Source organism: Lissotriton vulgaris, chromosome 5 (genome assembly GCF_964263255.1).
Source record: "Lissotriton vulgaris chromosome 5, aLisVul1.2, whole genome shotgun sequence".
Taxonomy (NCBI): domain Eukaryota; kingdom Metazoa; phylum Chordata; class Amphibia; order Caudata; family Salamandridae; genus Lissotriton; species Lissotriton vulgaris.
Window position 1 is genome coordinate 1,778,658,736 of NC_141693.1, and position 14,169 is coordinate 1,778,672,904.

The 14,169-nt window shown below is 42.0% G+C and overlaps 1 protein-coding gene across 1 annotated transcript in view; it reads right to left on the reverse strand.

Annotated features, from left to right (window-relative positions):
• The window catches only part of CNTNAP1 (contactin associated protein 1), a 347,724-nt gene that overhangs the window by 88,718 nt on the left and 244,837 nt on the right, over positions 1 to 14,169 (reverse strand). The window contains exon 12 of the mRNA XM_086924095.1: positions 6,926 to 7,045. Coding sequence (XP_086780221.1) covers positions 6,926 to 7,045 — 120 coding nt within the window. The remainder of the gene's footprint in view (positions 1 to 6,925; positions 7,046 to 14,169) is intronic.

The window sequence follows — 14,169 nt, forward strand, 5'->3', positions numbered from 1 at the left end:
TTGCAATGTTGCAAGAAACTCATCTTACGCTTAAGGATTTGTCTTCATTGCAGAAACAGTGGGTGGGAGAAGCATTTTGCTCTTGATCAGTGAATAACAAAAATGGTGTTATTATTTTGTTTCATAAATCGTTATCTATTCAGCTAAAAACTGAGCTTCATGATACTAATGGTAGATGGTTGTTTTTGGATGTTATGGTAAATAATAATAAAAAAAATCTTTCTGCAATGTTTATGGTCCCAGTGGTGTAGGTTTACATTTCTGGAACGATTTTCTACGCTTCTCTCCTCACATGCGACTGATGACTTAATTTTCGGTGGCGACTGTAATCAGCTCATGGACCCCTTTTTAGATCGGAAATCTCAGGCTAGATATGTTCCCAATAAGATGCAAAAATCATTTTTCAAAGCTATGTCTTCCAGAGCCCTTACAGATTCTTGGAGGATTTCCCACCCTGACACATTAGAATTCTCCTTTTTTTCTCCTGTACATACATCATACTCACGTATAGACTATATTTTTGTCACTCAACACACTTTCCAATTCATGACTAACTCCGATATAGGCTCTATCCTTATTTCTGATCATGCTCCTGTCATTCTGGATATTGATTACCCCATATCCATTCCCACCACTCGACACTGGCATTTTAATAATTCTGTTCTTCTAGATTTGCAGTTCACTGAGCACTTCACTCTTTTCATGAAGGATTTTTTTCACAATAATCTTCACTCCACATCTCAATTTCACTTCGTTTGGGATGCTTTTAAGGCCGCTGTAAGAGGCTTTATTATCGATTTTGTCTCTCGGAAGAAGAAAAAAGCTCTTTCTCAGTCTTCCCTCATTCTTAAACAAATTAAAGAGCTTGAACATCTTTTTTTCACCACTAACTATTCTGATGCACTCTCTTCCCTCATTAAAGCGAAAATACAATTCAACAAACATTCATGGGATGCCGCATGCAATAACCTTCTTAAATTTAAGGCGAAAATGTACGGTGGGCGTAATAAAGTAGGTAAATCGCTTGCGAATTATCTCAAAATCAAAAAACAGAAATCCAAAATCACTGTTATTACTGATGTGCATGGAAATCGTCATTTCACTGATGATAAGATTCTTGACTGTTTTGTCCAATATTATTCTTCCTTATATACTCCGGAAACAATCCCTTCTTCTGCTCAAATTGATTCTTTTTTTAAACTATTCCCAAATCCCCAGACACTTGTATAGATCTCTTCTCCCTCGATGTACCTATTTCTGAAAAAGAGATACTCAATGCCATCACTCTCCTACCCAAAGATAAGACACCTGGTCCGGACGGTTTCACTGTTCGCTTCTATTTTCATTTTAAGAATGTTCTCTTACCACACTTATTCTCATTGATCAATAATTTTCTTACCATTGGGGAATCCAAGGGTTCATTTACACAGGAAATGTTGTGTTTACTTCCAAAAAAAGATAAGGATCCATCTCTCTGCAAAAATTATCGGCCTATTTCACTAATTAATACAGACTGTAAAATGTATGCAAACATTTTAGCCATTCGTATAAACAATGTCCTTCCTGGCCTTATTAATATTTAGAAATCTGGGTTTGTCAAAAGAAGATCTATTACGTATAATTTGAGAACTCTCCTTAATATTATTCACCTTGCTTCAAAGATGAACTTCCCAATTGCGGCTATTACCCTAGGTGTTGAAAAAGCATTTGATAGGGTTAGTTGGGATTTCATGTTTGGTGCGCTTCGGCGGCATGGCTTTAGTCCCCCCATTTTTAAATGTATTCATTTGTTATATTCTGACCCTTCTACGTCTATATGGGTAAATGGTTCCCAATCCTCCTATTTTCCTCTACATAGAGGTACCAGACAAGGTTGTCCCCTATCTCCTCTTTTTATTTTAGCTTTAGAACCTTTCTTAGAAAAAATTTGACTCTCAACGTCCTATACTGTTTTTTTACCTTAAAACATTGATATCAAATTCACTGCTTACGCTGATGATATCTTACTCTATATCTCTAACCCAGTCACTTCTTTACCTGCACTCTTCTCTTTATTAAAAGAATATTCTTTAGTCTCAGGTTATAAAATGAATATAGATAAATCTGAAGTATTACCCCTTAATAAATGTTGTCTTCCTCACATGTTTCACGGTCTGGGTTTGAATGTAATCCTAAAACCATCAAATGTTTAGGCATCCTCTATACCAATAATGTTAGGGAGACTATTAAAATTAATCATGAAGATATTCTTACAAAGCTTTCCTCTCTCATAGATCGATGGGCTCCTTTATTCTTATCTTGGTTGGGGAGACTAGCTACTATTAAAATTATGCTTCCCCCTATTGTTAATTTTTATCTTTCGATGCTTCCCATTTCTCTTCCCCTTTACTTTTTCACACTTATAAACCTTATCAAATTCTTATGGAATAAACTCAAATCTAGGATTTCTCTTTCTCGTCTTCAACAACCCAAGAATTTGGGAGGGGTTAATTTTCCTAGCTTATTCGCTTCCACTCTGCCTCTTCCTGTGACTGCTTGGAGAACAATTGAACTAGCGCAACTTTCCCCGTTCTCTTTTCGCACAGCTACTCGTTTATCTCAACACCCCAAGCGTTTTTTCACACCAACATTCAAGCACTCAAAAGCACTTGCCCTACTAATATTTTGTTCATCTTTAACACAAGCTCAGTTGCATTCTCTCACTCCTATTTGGTATAATACATTCTTAAAGATTAACAATAAAGCGCTCTTTTAGATAGAAAGGATCGATAAAGGCATTATCCTTTATGATAGTCTTCTCAAAGATAATTCTTTGAGGGACTTTCCTGAAATCCGTACATCCTTTCATCTGTCCAATGCATACTCTTCCCAATATCCCTTGCTTAAACATGCTCTATCCACCTTCATATCCCAACATGGTTCCTTACCCATCTCTATACCATCAGATTCCCCTTTACCAGACTTCACTACTCCTCTCAAAGCCAGCTGCCATTTACAAACTACTTTCTCGTTCCTCTTCAGACCGGCTCAAATCTAAACTAGAGCTTATTTGGGAAAAGGATCTAGCGCAGGAATTTTCCCTTTCAGTCTTGGACTCCATTTGATCTAAACTACACACTGTTTCTCGTTCTGCTAGCACCACACATACTCTATATTTTTTTTATAATAGGCTCTTTTTAACCCCCTCTGATTTATTTAAGTTCAAAGCCACAGATTCAAAGAACTGTTGGTCCTGTTCATATACTGATAGTGATTTTTTTCATATGTTTTTTCACTGTCCATTGGTTCAATCCCTTTGGTCTCATTTTTGGTTTAAGCTAAATAATATTTTAGGTATGAATCACCCCTTTGACATTGTTCATATTTTTCTGGGTGGATCTTCTCCCATTTGGAATGTTTCATGTAATGTACGTAACTTTATAGATTTGTTCATAGCCATTTCTTTTCAGATAATCACAACAAACTGGAAGGATACCTCGAAGATTTCACATAGTGCTTGGTGGACTCTACTGTGTCATCATCATAGACTTGATCGTGCTTGTGCTACTAATTTCCTTTTTAGACACTTCCCCTAATCTTCCCTTATAACTCTTTAGTTTGCCTTTTCTTCTTCTTTCCCGTCCTTCCCCTTCTCCCTCTTTCCCTTTTCTTCTCTTCTCTTCCCTCCTTTCCTTTTCTCTTCAAAATACCTTTAAAATGCATTTTCCCTGGGTATAGTTTAAAATATTCCCTTTTGGGATTTTTGGTTCTACCACTATGATGTATTATCTTTTAATTTTTCTCATTGCCTTTTATATTGTAAAGATGTTCTACATGGTTTATCCGATTCAATAAAGCTTTCTAAACTTAGAAGTAACAGGAGCAACCATCTACCTGTGTTCATTATCTTTTCGTTTTACATAATGATTACAATTGAGTCAGTAGTCCTGACTTGGGTGCAATCAGATGTTTGGGTCCGAGCTGAGATTACAAGTTTTGAACAAATTTCACTCAGGCCTGATGGTTTTTACATGCACACGTTTCTCCATGCAAATCATGGAGAAATGTATGCTGAGGAAAAAAGTACATTTTCTGATTCCTGCACCTTGGAAAGTGGAATAACTCCAGGTCCAGTCACTGGTATTTGAAAGTATAAGATAATGCTGTGCAGGGGAGAAACCTAATCCAATAGAATCAGTATTTCCAAAGCGGGTTTTACCACATGGTAATTCCCCTAAAATGAGATTTAAAAAAAATATACATATTTTTGTTATTGAGCAGAGCAAATTAAGCATAACAAAAACAGTTATTAACAGGTAGTTTAACACTTTGCAATCAAAAACCTGTACGTTACACATAAAAACCAACATGGATTAAACACAAGAAGATAGAAAAAAGCCTGTTGCAGCAGTAATCTGGCTACAACCTTAATTGTGAGCAGTGCTTTAGTCATCATCACGACTATATATGAGTGTGCAAATATTTTCATACTAAAGTGCTATAGTACCCCTAAAGACCCACAATAAACTTGATCAAAAACTTGTATGTTGTGCATAAAACCAACATGTATTAGATAGATGAAAATATAAAAAAAACATGTTGCAACAGTAATCTGACTACAGCCTTAATTTTAGAGCAATGCTTGAGTCAATATCACAACTATTTACAAGTGTGCAAATCTTTCATACTACGGTACCCGGAAAGACCCAAAATAAACTGTCTTTTACCGGCATAAAACCAGCACAGATTAAATACAAAAGGAATAATTACAACTGTAATCTAGCAACATCCTTAAATTTTCAAATAGAGCTTTGGTCGAGATCCCTACTTTTTATAGATGCGCAAATCTAGCATACTGAAGTGCAAGATGCTAAAGTTCTAAGGTGCTAAAGTGCATGAAACTATCAAAAAGACATCTATAAAATTTCTATGTGCACAATGGTTTCAAGGTTCGCTAAATATTTCCAAACAGCAGAGAATTTTCTTGTAGCGCCTACCCTCCTACAGTATGCTTCTTCAAAGATCATAGTTTGTTTCATTTTGTTTAACCACTTTCAGTAAGACGGTACGTCTACCGACCTCCAAATTTGGAGGATTAAGGATCTGTTGTTGTCAGATCTTCCCTTACTCTAGTAATGCCGAAGAGAGCTACCTCAACCTCCAGATCAAGCCTCTTCTGAATTGCCTGGTTTATAGCCAAATAAATCTTGACCCAGAATGGCTCTAATTTTGGACACGTGAAGAATATGTGTAGCCAAGCCCCTTCCCCTTCTGCCCGGCAACAGATACATCTAATCTCCACTTCCGGATATTTCTTGCTAAGAATTTTAGGAGTAATAATATGCCATCCACCAAGACAAGAAGGCCATCCGTTTAAAATTGGCAGCCCTTAATGCCTTACTCCCTGACTGGGATATAGACTGCCACTCCTAGCTTGACAAAGTACAATTAGTTTCCCATGTTACTCTTTATAAGAATTTCTCAACCAAGGGATATTCATTTAGTTTACTCAGCTGAGAGTACCAGTTTCCCACCCCTCTTTATTTAACTTGAAATAGAGCAATCACCTGCTTGGTCAGGGCTCCACTTGATGAAAGATTATATTTATTTATAAAATGTATAATCTGTAGATACTCAAAAAAGCCAAACTTGTTACGTTCACCGCATCTATTTTGAACCTCTTGCCAGGTAATTATTTTATTGTTCATTAAAACTTTTACAATCTACATTCCCCTGAACTTCAAATAGTGCAATCCAGAAGAGCTGCTTGCTTAAGAAAGGATTGTAATCTAGAAGCATCGTACTGCAGAGTCTTATATCTAGTCCTCTTCGGCAGTTTACATATTTTTAAGAATATCGGGATTTGCGAGCCAGATTCCTGTACCATTTTGTCTAAAAAATGATTTAATAATCCATTTGGTTCCAGCAAACGAGCTGTATCGTAGTAAGTTCGGATTTTCGGCAATACTAACCCACCCTGATTAAATTCTCGCTGTAGTATTGCTAGCTTGACCCTGTAAACCTGTTCGCTCCAGACAAATTCCCTAAACATAGATTCTAGCTCCTTAAACTAATAAGTATTGATTTCCAAAGGTACATTTATAAAAAGAAACACGAGAAGGGGAAGTATGGACATTTTTATGAGGGCTACTCGGCCTATTAAGGTTAAGGGTAAAAGTGACCAGATATCCAGCAATACTTTGATTTTATTCCGCATTGCTTGGTAGTTTAAATTAAATAGCCGCTCATTTCTATTTCTATTTCTATATAGGGGGTTTTGTAAAGCGCTTGGTGACGCACAGCGGCGTGTCCCCGCGCTGAGGAGCTGATACTTACTGGAACTTACACATGCGGAACAACTTACTGTGCGAATAGTACAGTTTTAAGCTTGGCTCTAAAGAGTGGTTCTGATGGTTCTAATCGCAACGCCGTGGGTAGCTTATTCCATCTAGAAGCTGCAAGGTGCCTAAAGGATCTCATAGTGATTGGAGACAAATACCCCCAGATAGTATTGGTTCCGATTTTAAAGCCTGAGATGTAAGATTTAAGGTAAGAAAATCATAGTCAGTATTTAAAGTTAAAATCTCAGTTTTATTTTGGTTTATTTTGTAGCCCCCAATCAGTTCGAATTGACTAAATTCTGTTAATACCCGAACCAAGTTCAGGCTCTCAGGACTTAAATATAAAATGATGTCGTCCGCAAACAGCTTTAATTTCGCCATTCCCAGTATTTGTGCTCTGATTTCCCAAAGGCATGTAGATGTATGTAAAAGTGTAATGCAAGCAACATGTTATACTGAGGAGTTAGTCTCAGCAGAGGTGCCCAAAACTGCAGGGGCTGACATAGTCTTGGTAGATCTCCTGATTCGGATCTGCAAACTGGTATAGTGGAAACGTTTTATGACATTGCAATCTAGTGCTGTAAAAGTAGCTATTGGCTCCTTACCTCTCATGTCGCAATACACATAGAACGGTTTCAAGGGTCCGCTGCCATCTGGGTCTACAGTGTAATTTCCTGATGGCTTTCCACTCAGCCTGTAGGCTTCACAATTTTCTTTATAAAGTGCTAAAACATACAAACAACAGACAAAGAAGCACAATGGAATTGTTAAAACCAGGTAAAATGTTTTAATAAAAGTTTTCAAAAAAACAAAAAACAAAGCTGCAATGCTATGAACATCAACAATAATTCTGTTCTTGCTCGCCTTCTCTTACTAAAGCACAATTATACAACAGAGACCTATTATATTGTAATTGTAATTACATTTATATACCGCTTACTATCCCTGAAGAGGTGTCGAAGCATGGTTAAAAGCAAGGAATCTGTATTGAAATAGTGGTATTCCAAGTGAGTTGGTATGAAAGTGGGCACAATGGAGCACATTTGTACTATAAATACAAACTCAATGCATACATATATAAGCAATAGTGTTGATGTATGCACATGGCACTGTAGTGGGTGGAATGTCTGCAACTGAGATGAGGCGGAGTTCTAGCACCAGCACTGACACTCTGTGTTATCTCTGACCTTGGTGTGATGGTCAAGGCACACAGTTTAGATTAAGTCAGCGCTTTTCCTCCAACAGACAGAGCCAATGAATACTGGAATCCAAACACATAGGACAGTGGTGCTGAAAACAAAGCCCATTAGGGCTGAACCAATGCCAGGTTTGCAGGATAACCAGTGCCTATCCAAATTATTTCAATGTGGATTGATTGTATGAAATTTTATTTTAGGTGGAGGTCGGGAAAACATTGATTGAATTAGTCTTCCAGGACCTCATTGGATAACCGAACTAGCGGCAACGTTTCACAGTTGTTATCATGAGGGTGAGTGTTATGTTCTGTCACTTTGTATGGTGCTTGGGATCCTAAACAAACCACAGGCATTGAAAGCATTCTTGAAATTTAAGTCTATCTCTTTTTGCAAATGATTCCAGTAGAAACACCCTCACCCCTTATCACCTGTTGGATGCTACTTTTTGTTTCGTTGTCGGCCACGACTTGCTGATATTACATGCTGGCCACAGTCATAGATTGCTCGGTTTTCATTTGACTTCTAATGACTGTCTCTAAGATTGTGCTGAAAATCTTGTGCGCTCTTTGTAACTAAAATACATTTATGGACTAGTATTTTATTTTTCATCTTCCAAGCAGATCTAGGAAAACTGGGGTCAGGCTTGCTGCAGATAAGATTAGTTGCTTCAAAAGTGATCTGCCAGAAGACTGTAAAAACCTATACGATATGGGACAATAGAATACCTGTATAACACACTGATACCTGTAATAACTGTGTAAGACCGATCTAATTTCAATAATGCAGTTTAGGTGCGATACCACTATTTACTTGTAATAAGAACACGATGTGACTATTCAAATGTAATAACTCATCTGTTGAATTGTGATGTCAGAAAGCCTACTGCTTTAGCAAACAGACAATGTCGAAGAAAGGTCACTGAGCAGAACTGCAGCTGACATTTAAACAATGAAAGGGGGAGCCAGCTTTTCTGCTCATTCATCAGGACTGTTTATCCAAGAGTATTTTAAGCAGTGATGGAAGGGTGCTTTCAATAAGTCTTTACACCGACAATAGCTCGGGAAGCACCCCAATCCATCATTCTTTTGCTCACTATGCCACCTCAGTTTGGACCCCACCATATGCAAATCCGTCTTGACCCTGCTCCTCCTGGGAATAGTCCAGCCCGAACTGCCGCGCCAGGTCCTCCCTGAACCAGAGCACTTGCAACCCAGAACCGTTTTTACCCTATTTATGGGCTCACCATCTGGGTACAGCTTGGTTCCAGTGACACAGTGAGCACAGGGCCCACGCATACCCATGCCAAATAGGATGGTACATGAAGCACACAAAAGGTGATGGGTGGCTGCTTGCAATCAGTCTAACCACTGATCCTGGGTTGCTTGTGTTCCAGTATATTTTCCAGAAAACAAACATTGAAGTCTGCTCATATTGATCTGTTCACATTAAAGCAAGGTCCTCAAGAAAGCATTTCATATATAAACAAGTTCTATCATAAAAAGGCAGAGGCTGGGTGAACTGACAAAAGCAGCCACACCCATGTACTACAATGACTTGAGGGTAGGATTGAAAGACGCTTTGCCACTTTTGTTAAATCGACTCAGCACTAAGCATGAGCGGATTTTGCGGATTGGCAATCCGCGAATTTTGCGGATTTGCGGATTCGCAATCCGCAAAATCCGCGAATTCCCGCGAATTTGCGGATTTTTTTTTTTTTGTGTTCGCCCGTGTTTCTGCCAGTTCGCGAGGGTTTTTACAATTTCGCAATTTGCGAACTTACCTGTCGGGTCGCAAGTTTTGCGAACTTGTTGTTTCTACGTGCCCAGCCTGTTTGGGACACTCTTCTTCATCACTGCCACTCTCTGTCACCACTGCCACTCTCTGACTACTCATGCCACCCTCTGGCCCACCCATGCCACCCTCTGTTTCATCACCACACCCTCTGGTTGTCCAGTGTACATTATTTTCGGCAAAGCAAAGCACACCTTCCCTGCCTCAAGTGACCTGAATTAATTTGGGGCTGATTAATGTGTCACAGAATATTTTTTTAGCTGGCACCTGCTTCCTTAGTGCGCCCTGATTAGTGATCTTTTGCACTTGCTAAGTGCTTTCATTGTTGCAAAATTAGTTACAACACCTGCCCTGCCCCAACTGACAATAATGAATTAGGGGCTGATTAATGGATTTTAACTTCCAGCCTGGCTCCTGCTTGTCTCCCTTAGCTGTAATTCAGGACCTTTGTGGCATATGTGTAACTATTCTGAGGTTCAGAGCAGGGTCACATAATAGTTTCAACTGGCAACTGAACTCTGGAGGGGCCCCTCAGGAAGCACTACAGGAAATGGCTACTAATGATGTGCCTGAACTTTTGAACCTGGTAAGTAGTTACTTTCAGTTTTGCTAAGATCGTATTTCTGCAATTTTGCACTTATTCGCGGGGCGCGAACTCACGCGAACAGTGCGAGCAGCGCGAGCAAAATCCGCTGCTCGCGGATTTGCGGATTTTGCGGGAAATTCGCAAATCTCGCGGATTGCGGATTTCCCGAAAATCCGCAAAATCCGCGAGCGTAACGGATTTTCCGCCCATGCTTACTCAGCACAATAGAAGCTTTAATAGAATTAAAGCTTCACATTGAAGCTAAACATTGATATCGGAAGAATAAATAAAGGAGCAGGGTTCGACCACCGTCTCTCATAGAAACAGAAGTTTCCCTATTAATGGAGGGAACATTAAATTAACCTATGCATGTTAGGAATCAGAAAAGGCCTTTACAGAAAAATCTAAAGAATGACAGCCGTAAAGAGTGGCTATGACTTTAATGTGATAAACAGGGGCATTTTGTAAAAAGCCTTTTATGAATTAAAGGAACAGTTTACATCTGCCCCTATACTATTGTATCCTTTTAAAGAATTCCAATTCATTGAAGAGACTGATGCCTCAGCTTACACCATTAGAGCAATGAGGTGCTGCAATTCTAGTTATGCCAGATGGATGATCTTTTTCTCTAGATTTCACTATAAGATCTTCTATCCTCCATGAAAAGAGGCATGGGAAAGCTGAGTCCCTTTACTGTCCAGCTGCTGTGGAAGCAGGACTTGAGGAAGGTTTACAATCTTGGTGGTAAAAGCTGGTGGTCCTAGTGAGGAAGAATTTTTTTCTAAAGATTTGGGAAATACAGAATAAGCATACTATGAACTAAGTGTTACAAGAATCCCAAGGTCAGAGAATAATCAAATAGGATTTATTTTATGATAATCGATTTTTTATTGCACCCAAAACCTTGCAGAAACCTTTCTTTGTATGGACTCATGATTCCCTAACAGCAGGGGGCATTTGAGAATCACCAAGACATTGGAGTTTTACGTCTCACCCTTTTACATCTCCTGTTAAACCTCTTAAATGGGGGGTGCCACAGGACTCTGCCCTGAGCCCGCTTCTTTTTTTAATGTTTACTTAACCCCGCTAGCGGAGATGATCTCTAAAACCGGGATCAAAATTATATCCTACGCTGACGATACTCAGCTATTGTTCACCTTTAAGGCGGTATCTGTCACCACTTTTGATCTGCTCAAGGCTTGTCTTAAGAACATTGCGGCCTGGATGACCCCGCAACTTCTTGAAACTTAATGCAGATAAGACCGAGATCTGATTTTTTAATCAACCCTCCCCTATCTCCTCCAATCTGTGGTGGCCTGAGGAACTGGGCACGGCCCCACTCCCCAAAGAATCGGTCAGGAATGTGGGTGTTTGATGGGACAAACAGCTATCCCTTGGAGTGCAGGTGCAAACAGTCACCGCCACCGGCTTTGGAAAAATCAAAACCATCAGAAAATGTATTAACTACCTGCCCAATCCTACCCGCAAAACGGTTATCCATGCACTGATAACCTCTCATTTGGACTACGCGTATGGATTATATTTGGGTCTCTCCTTAGGATTGCTCCGCAGACGGCAGACAGTAGAAAACGCTGCGGCCCATCTTGTCTGCGGCGCTCCGCTCAGACAACTCATCTCCCCCTTTCTGCGACAACTACACTGGCTTCCCATCGCTAAGCGAATTGAATTGAAGGCCCTGATACTATCCTTTCGAGCTGGCAAAGGTCTATGGCCGGACTATCTCAGAAGGAGACTTTGCCCATATGGGCAGACCAGAACTCTACGGTCCAACACTCAACGCCTGCTTGTCACCCCCAGATTCGAAAAAGCTAGATCTGGAGGTAAATCATTTGAGGTGGGCGCCACTCAATGTTGGAACAAACTTTCCCTGCACCTCATTCAGTCGGAACCCGTGTTTCGTAAATCCCTTAAAACCTGGCTATTTAGTCGTAAGGACTAGTTTCAGCTTGGCAGCGGCCCTGCTCTTTGTCTGTGATAGCCCCGGCCGGGACACTCGGTTGGGGTAGCTGCGCACTTAATAAATGCCTTATTATTATTATTATTGGAGTTGTCATAATGTAATTTTTTGTGACCTTCGGTGTAAAAAGATAACATGCAGTATATCAAGAGCTGTGATATCTATGTCCAAGACAAAAGTGAACCGAGGAGGAATGCGGAACCCATTACACATTCCTCATCATACATGGGTGGCGTTTCTATGGATTTCATTGTTAATCAGCAAGATTAACAATGTTACACAACAGTGTTGGTTGAAGTAGAATATTTTACTAAGTTTGGTTATTTTATTTCCTCCCTTTGACTACGTTGCCAAGTATATCAGAATGGGATCAGCATTTTGTAACATAGATAGTCCAATTACATGCGCTCCCAGATACTATCATTACAGATAGGGGATCTCAATTCATACCTACATTTTGGAATACCTTGCTACAGTTTCTGGGATCTGTGGATTACAAATCCTCTAATTATCACCACAGACTGATGGGCAAACAGAGAAGCTCAACCGGTTCTTGGGATAGTATTTGCAATATTTTCTAATGGGCCACCTAGAGGATAAGGCTCTATGGATTCCCTTAGATCAGGGGTACTCATAGTACGGCCCGCGGGCCGGTGGCGGCCCGGCAAGCCTTCCTTGGCGGCCCGCCGGACCTTGCAGACATGTACCAATTTAAAAAAAAAAAATTCAAGAGTTTTAGTAAACACCGGCGGTTGATGCAGCCTGACTCGGAGAGGCTCTGCTCTACGGGGGCTGGGAAATTCCAGCCATAGAGTGGAGCTGCAGGGGCCTCAGAAGAGGTGAAACAGAACAAAGCCTCATTAACGATTTAATGGATCTTTTAAAGAACTGTGAAGTGCTCCGGCTGTGTGCGCGCCAGGCAAGCTGACTCATCCCGGGCTGCCACAGAGGAGGAGGGGGGGGGGGAAGTGGGGGGGGATTGTTGGACAATTACAGTGATCAGGACAAACCCCGTGGCTGATTGAACCGAGCCACTTGGAGACCACTCTGCGCAGCCTCGAGTAGCATTTGTTTTATCGACACTGAAGGGATGAAAGTCTGAATCAGCCCAGCCTTATTTGGAATCTCTGCCCTCCGGATTACACCTGATCTCTGCTGCAGTGGTCCAGCCAGCTCTCGTGCACCCTCTACATTAGGGAGTCACTAATAATGTGCTGCAGATTTTGGGAAGGCTGGGTAAGGTGGTTCGATGTGTGCAGCAAATAGCTCTTGCTTTTCGTGATATTTCTAATAGAATTAATACACCTTGCCTAGACAGAGATAGGGAGACAGAGATGGAGAGAGAGGGCGAGGGAGGGAGAGACAGAGGGAGGGAGAGTCAGGGGAGGTTGAGGGAGTGAGAGAGTCAGGGGAGGGCGAGGGAGGGAGTGAGAGAGAGAGGGGGAGAGTCAGGGGAGGGTGAGACAGAGGGAGGGAGAGACAGAGGGAGGGAGAGACAGGGGAGGTTGAGGAAGGGAGAGTGAGGGCGAGAGAGGGAGAGTCAGGGAAGGGAGACAGAGGAAGAGCCAGGGGGTGAGGGAGGTAGAGAGAGGGAGAGTCAGGGGAGGGAGAGAGAGGGAGAGTCAGGGGAGGGGAGAGGGAGGGAGGGAGGGAGAGCCAGGGCAGGGTGAGGGAGAGGGAGAGTGAGAGTCAGGGGAGGGCGAGGGAGGGAGAGACAGAGGGAGGGAGTGTGAGGGGAGGGAGAGTGAGGGGAGGGAGGTAGAGAGAGGGAGAGTCAGGGGAGGGAGAGAGAGGGAGAGTCAGGGGAGAGGGAGGGAGGGAGGGAGAGCCAGGGCAGGGTGAGGGAGAGGGAGAGTGAGAGTCAGAGGAGGGCGAGGGATGGAGAGACAGAGGGAGGGAGTGTGAGGGGAGGGAGGTAGAGAGAGGGAGAGTCAGGGGAGAGGGAGGGAGGGAGGGAGAGCCAGAGCAGGGTGAGGGAGAGGGAGAGTGAGAGTCAGAGGAGGGCGAGGGAGGGAGAGACAGAGGGAGGGAGAGTGAGGGGAGGGCGAGGGAGGGAGAGACAGAGGGAGGGAGAGTGAGGGGAGGGTGAGGGAGGGAGGGAGAGGGAGAGACAGAGGGAGGGAGTGTGAGGGGAGGGAGGGAAAGTGAGGGGAGGGAGGTAGAGAGAGGGAGAGTCAGGGGAGGTAGAGAGAGGGAGAGTCAGGGGAGAGGGAGGGAGGGAGGGAGAGCCAGGGCAGGGTGAGGGAGAGGGAGAGTGAGAGTCAGGGGAGGGCGAGGGAGGGAGAGACAGAGGGAGGG